Source organism: Belonocnema kinseyi, chromosome 8 (genome assembly GCF_010883055.1).
Source record: "Belonocnema kinseyi isolate 2016_QV_RU_SX_M_011 chromosome 8, B_treatae_v1, whole genome shotgun sequence".
NCBI classification, from domain to species: domain Eukaryota; kingdom Metazoa; phylum Arthropoda; class Insecta; order Hymenoptera; family Cynipidae; genus Belonocnema; species Belonocnema kinseyi.
The window spans coordinates 70,669,186-70,675,714 of record NC_046664.1 but is presented as its reverse complement, the minus strand read 5'-3'; the positions used below and the strand labels follow the sequence as shown (position 1 = coordinate 70,675,714).

Below are 6,529 nucleotides of genomic sequence, written 5' to 3'. Positions count from 1 at the left end.
AACCCAGAAGGGCACAAGCAAAACGATTCTCGACATGTAATAATAGTATTGTCGAAAATTCGACAAGGCAGTACAAAATCAGTGGTGTGTAAAGTTACTTTTTAAAAGGAACTATTATTGTTACCGCTACAAAATATAACTTTTCTTAGTTACTTTTGCAGTACCTAGTTAAAAAATAGTTACTTCCCATCACTGTACGAAATACTCAAAAATTGATGCTGTTCTGCTCTTAAGGCCCCTGGAAATCATCGTTAAATCGGATTTTATAAACTGAGGCCAAACGGAGATTTTCTCTAATTTTTTGTATACATAATCTAAATGAGTAGAAAAATTTACCGGTGAAAGCTGCTTTTCGGAGAAAATTCTATTTTTTATTTGATGATTGGAAGAAAAAAAATATCTTCCTATTGGTGGCACCACACAACGATATCCACGAAAAACGAGAAGATAAAATTATCTAGCATTTTTTAGCATTTTTAAAATTTCATTTTTTATTTACGGTGATTAATTTTAAACCATAATAATTTTTATATATATAAATTAGATAATTTAAATATGAATTACAGTTCAACTTAAACTGCCTTAACGACCTAAAAAATGGTCATTTTCCTTAGAAAATGTTGGCTTCACAAACCAATTATTTGTATTAAAATTGTAATTTTTAACCTAACCTTCTTTCGGCATATCCGGTAATAAATCGTAACAAAATATTTCTACCCTTCCCCCCTTTCTGTACGTAATTTTTAATTTCCAGAAATTTTTGCTAATTATTGCTAGTATAATTAGGCAGGGTGTCCAAGAACTTCATTTTCAAAATTCCCTCATTTTTCCTTGACTGTTTATTCATATTCCTTGATCATTAATATTCATGTACCGGTATTTTAATCTTATTATACTTCAAAAATATAATCTTTTACAAACTGAAAAAAACTGTATTTCAGATACAAATTTATTACTTGATTTTAAAAACAAAAATGCCTTTTCTACTATACAAGATGGATTTTTGACAAAATACTTGAATTGTCAACAAAATAATTAAACTTTCAATATAATAGTTCAGTTTTCAGTCTAAAAACACAAATTCCCAACAAAAAGTGTTATAGTTTTTACTGTGATAAAAAGATGAAATTTATGCCAAGAAAAATTTCAAACGAAAAAGACGAATTTTCAACAAATAAAAATTTTTCACTCAAGAAAGAAACAAATTTTCATGTACATTATTGACCCTTTAAGCTAAAAGACGAATTTTCTTATAATAAATGTAATTGTTAAACAAAACAAAAATAACTTCAACAAAAACTTAATTTTCCACGAAAATGGTTCATTTTTACCCCTAGAAAATGAAATTTCAAACTAAAGAAATTATATTTTTTACGAAAAAAGCAGAATTTTCGAGTAAAAAAGATCAATCTTAAAACAATGGAAAATTTACAATTTCAGTTATAAAATTAATATGAATCCAAAAAAAAAGATGAATTTTCAACTAAAAATATAAATCTTTAACAATATATATCAAAATGACTTAAGCAAATCTTTCAAAGAAAATAATTGAATACTTAAGCAAAGAAGAAGCACTTTTAACCAAGAAATTGCATTTTAAACCAGAAATAAGTTACTGTGAAAGAAATTGAATTTTCAATCCAAAAAGACAATTTTTTTAAATCAAAAAGGATGAATATTTATTAAATTTTTTTTTAATAGTTGCATTTTTATTCAAAGAAGATTCCAGTTGACTTTTCATGAACAAAATATACATTTAAAAAAAAGTTTCCGCAAAGAAAATTGAATTTTTATCACAAAAAGATAAATTTTTTTAACCAAAACTGATGAATTTTCTACCAAATAGTTACATTTTCATACAAGAAAGATCAAATTTGTACTAAAATAGTTACGTTTTTAATACGAATAGCATCTTTTTTTTTAAGATAAAATTTCATCCAGAAAAGATTTTAGTTAATTTTTCGAGAAAAAAATATATATTAAAAAAAAAGTAAATCTCCTACAAAATATTCAAATTTTCAATAAAACTGCAGAATTTTCTTTAAAAAAGTATGAATTTTTAACAAAATTGTTTAATTTTTAACCAAAAAGTTTTTTTTTATCTACAAAAGATGTAATTTTTGCTAAAGCAGGTAAATTTAAAAATCAAAAAGACTAAATTTCAAGAAAGAGTTGAATTTCAATTGACCAGATGCATTTTAATTTGAGCAAGATGAAATTTCTCCAAAAACAGCACCAGCAAAATAAGAATTGTAAACAACAAGTTAATTTTCTGCTAAATAGTCGATTTTTTAACCAAAAAGTATGAATTTTAATTAGATTGTTATTTTCAACCAAACAGTTGCATTTTTATCCAAGAAAAATGAAAATTCTACTGAAAAAGGTGCATTTTCAAATCAGAAAGACAAAATTTTAACTAAAAAAATAATTGAATTTTCAACAAAACAGTTGCACTTTAAGGTATTGTTCGTACCAAAACTAGATATTTGAAAAAAATTAGTATTTCTATAGCTCTACTGTTTCGAATTTTGAAAGTCAATTTTTCTATGGCTGAAATCGTTTGAATAATTTTTTTTTAACAAAACATTTTTAAAACAAATAATTATATTAAAAAATTATTTAGTTTATTTTTAAATTGGAAACAATATACTTAAAATTCTCCCATTGAAAATTGGAAAAACATAACAATTTTTTCCTAGAAAAGAAAAGAAAAAATTATTTATATTTTTTTATTCTCGGGTGTCAGGAAGAGAGCATCGTGGTTTTGTTGCTGTTCCTGCTTGCTCGGATTATTATTTTTTGTTATTTTTTTCGTCTTGATAAGGGCGCTGTAAGAACGCCGAAAAGTTGTTGATTATTTTTCACAAGCGCTTTTTATTTTGATTTGATAATAATAAAAATAAAAAAGTCAAAAGAAATAAAAAAGAGAAGAAAGGGGATTTGGTTGGTTGCCTTTCTTATTTTTCATTCCTCTTTTTTATTTTTGTCCAAAAAATAATTTTTTTCTTTTCTTTTTTCGGAAAAAATGGTTATCTTTTTTCATATTTGAATAGGAACATTTTATGATGGTTGTGCAAATTTTGTCGTTGGATTTTTGGTTTTATTATCAGGAATTCTGCACATTAATTTTATTATTGAACGTTAATTACGATTTTAAATTTGATTTTAATCTCATTTAAATTAATTTTAATCGCATAAAAAATGTAATTTAAAAAAAAAAAAGACTTTGCCAGGAGTATTTGTACTTTCTAGATTACTTATACTAAAGCTAGATAAAATAGCTGCTCCGTTTGGCTTCATTTCATGAAGTCCGATTTACTGATGATTTCCAAAATTTTTCCAAGCTCTAATATCAATAATGCTCTTTATCGTTATTTCAAGAGAATGACGTTTATCACGGAAGGCGAATAGTTATAATTATTTGTTATGACCATTTTACCGGTCTTTGTTCTCTTATTTTATTGACTTAATATTTATACCTTCTCTCAACTTTTATCTGCTTTTAAACCCTAAGAAGGTTTACAACAACATACAGTAAAATTTTCACGGTCGACGATACGATACTGATAATTTTTATAGCTCGTGAAATCCATCTCCCGCATTTGATTCGAGTAATCGTAAATTTTTTTGACTACTGGTGGAAAGCTAGGAATATTGGCTGCAGCAGCTATCTCGTCATAGTAGGCCCATTGCCTATCCATCATTTTGTTGATATGTCTTATCTGTAAAATAGACCAAACTGTCCAGTTATTTTACCTTGGCTGGATTCCTTCTTGATACTAAGTTATCAATTTTTATTAAATATTTAATTGGAAGAGTTGCGATAGGACATCCGAAATTACAAAAAATAAATAAAAAACATTCATTTATAAATTTTATCATTAAATAATAATTTATACTATTAATGTTATTTTCTCGAACAGGGTGATTAATTTTTTTACTGATGTTAAATTTCTGCCAATTACTGATCCACAAATGTTTTTGACAAACATGAAAAAATCTACCTCGACCCGGATTTGAAACTAGAACGCCACTATTCATAAACGGAGTGTTAACCGAATATTGGTAATTGGTTAACGCTCCACTCATGAATAGCAACGTTCCCGGTTCAAATCCGGACCGAGGTAGATTTTTTCTCGTTTGTAAAAAAAAAAGATATTGTAGCAGTAATCGGGAGAAATTTAACATAAAGTAATGAAGGTTAATGTTTCTATGAATATGTAATTAGGAAAAATTGATATCGGGAATGACAGATTTAAAGAAGATAATTTTTTACAGGGTGGCCAGTTTAATCAAGAAAAAAATATCCCGGTTTTCCCCGTTTTCAAAAATTGGTCACAGTCATTGAACTAAAAAGATTTGATCTCCTAAAGCTAGAAAACTTGTCATTAGATTTAATAAAAACTGAACTGCTTATTAAATCACTCAATGTGAAACTCTTGATTTTTAAAACTTTAAAATTGAAGCTTAAATAAATTTTTTTTTATATAAACGCGGATTAATATTCACGCATAAAATGAAAGCTTTTAACACTTTTCAATTAGACAATTTCATCTTAAATGTTTTTTAAACTAAACAATTTTACATTTTTAACTTTTATAAATTGATCATTTGAAAGATTCCTGGTTATAAAATATAAATTCAAGCTATAATTTTAAATGCTCTTAAGTAAAGAATGTATCAATAAATTTTTACATCTTAAAAATGATTTAATTTTAAGCAATTTAAACTCAGAAACATACAAAATTGGACAATTTAATTTTTTCTAACATAACATTTTTTAAATTAGAAATTATATTATTTTAACTGACTTTCGATTAATAATTATCCAATTTTCATTTATACAACAAAATCGGTTTTAAAATATTTTAAAATATTCTCTTAAAATTATTTTTTCAACATAGAAAATAGTTATAAATATTCGCGAGAATCTTAAGAAAAACTTTGTAATAATTTAAAACCTTTTAAAATTCTTGAAACTATTAAAAATTTATTTTGAAATCCTCAAAAAGGTATGTTTTGTTTTCAATTTTTTGAAATCATAACAAGTTTTTAATTCTTTTTTTATTCTAAGTTTATTTTTATTAATCTATGAAATTTTTTTAATTCCTTAAAATCTCCCAGTTTCTTTTTTCATAATTATGCAAATCTTTTAAAATTATTTTTTTTTAAAATATCCTCTTAAAATTTATTTTTCCTACTAAAAAATCATTTTAAATTTTCACAGAATCTTAAGTAAATTTGGTTCTTATCTTGAATTCAAAATCCTTGAAAAGGCTCACAATTTTATTTCAAACTCTTCATAATCTTATATTTTATTAAATTTTTAAAAATTAAAATTGTGTTTAAATTAAAAAGAAATTTAACATCTTTCAGAATTATTCTAATTTTTACGATATTTTTTTTTATCATGACAAATTTTTGACATTGGCCTAAAGTCTTCTAGACTCTTTTTTGACAATTTTGGAAATCTTTTGAAATGTTTTGAAATATTTTTTTAAAATTAATTTTTCAATTTAAAAATCATGAAAGGTTTTCCTAGGAATGTTACGAAAATTTTTTGCTATACATTTTAAAAAATGTGGATTTTATCAACTTTTTTTTTAATATTTACAAGCATTAAATTGTTTTTAATTTTTTTCAAACTTCTAAACATATCTCAAACGACTCAAACTTAAAAAAAATTTTAATTGTTATTTATAAAATAAAATTTAACACTTTCACTTACAAGCTAGAAAGTTCTCAAATCCTACAATTAAATTTTTAACGATCAAAGTTTAAATTTAGCAGCCTGAAATTTTAATAATTCAAGGCTCTCCATTTCAAACAAATCAGTTTTGTACTGTCAATTTTTTTCCAAATATTAATTTTTTCTTTAAATTCCTAATTGAGTGGGTAAAAGTGGAATATTTTAGACCGAAACAATATTTTAATAGGATTTTAAATTGAATCAAAACGTTTAATTAATGAATCTATTATTTTAAGTTATTTTAAAATTGAAAATAGTTTATATAATTTTAATCGGACCTTTACATTCGATTAACTATAAAGGCTTTCGAACGTCAACAGTTCAATTTTCAACGTTAAAATATATCATCTGTTTAATTTTTATAAGGTTCAGAATCACATTGTAAAATCAATTATTCTTCCATTTCTAATGCTAGAAAACGCATTTCAAGTTTGTTAAACTTTCAATTATTAATTTATTATTCCTAGTTCAAACTGTCTACAAAAATTCTCTAAATCGAAAATGTCTAGGTCAAAAGATTATAGAATTATTATGCATTGTAAACTAAATGTGTTTATAATGGAAAAATTCCTGAATTAAATCAAACATATTAAAAAAGACGAAATCAAACTTCTTTTAACCCTTAAAGTGCATTGTGGGTCTCAGACACCCCAAGCAATTTTCAAACTCTTATAAATCATACTTAAGGGCATGCGACACAGTGGAATTCCTACATTACCAACCTCTTTTTTCTATTGAACAAAATTTTTTTTTGAACCATAGAACTTTTTTTGTAAATCA

The 6,529-nt window shown here is 24.6% G+C and overlaps 1 protein-coding gene across 1 annotated transcript in view; it reads right to left on the bottom strand.

Moving 5' to 3' along the window:
• Positions 1-3,138: 3,138 nt before the first annotated feature.
• LOC117178310 (flavin-containing monooxygenase FMO GS-OX-like 2) overlaps positions 3,139-6,529 on the bottom strand; it is a 24,380-nt gene continuing 20,989 nt past the window's right edge. The window contains exon 7 of the mRNA XM_033369686.1: positions 3,139-3,722. Within this exon, the coding sequence (XP_033225577.1) occupies positions 3,510-3,722 (213 nt within the window). The 3' untranslated portion in view covers positions 3,139-3,509. The remainder of the gene's footprint in view (positions 3,723-6,529) is intronic.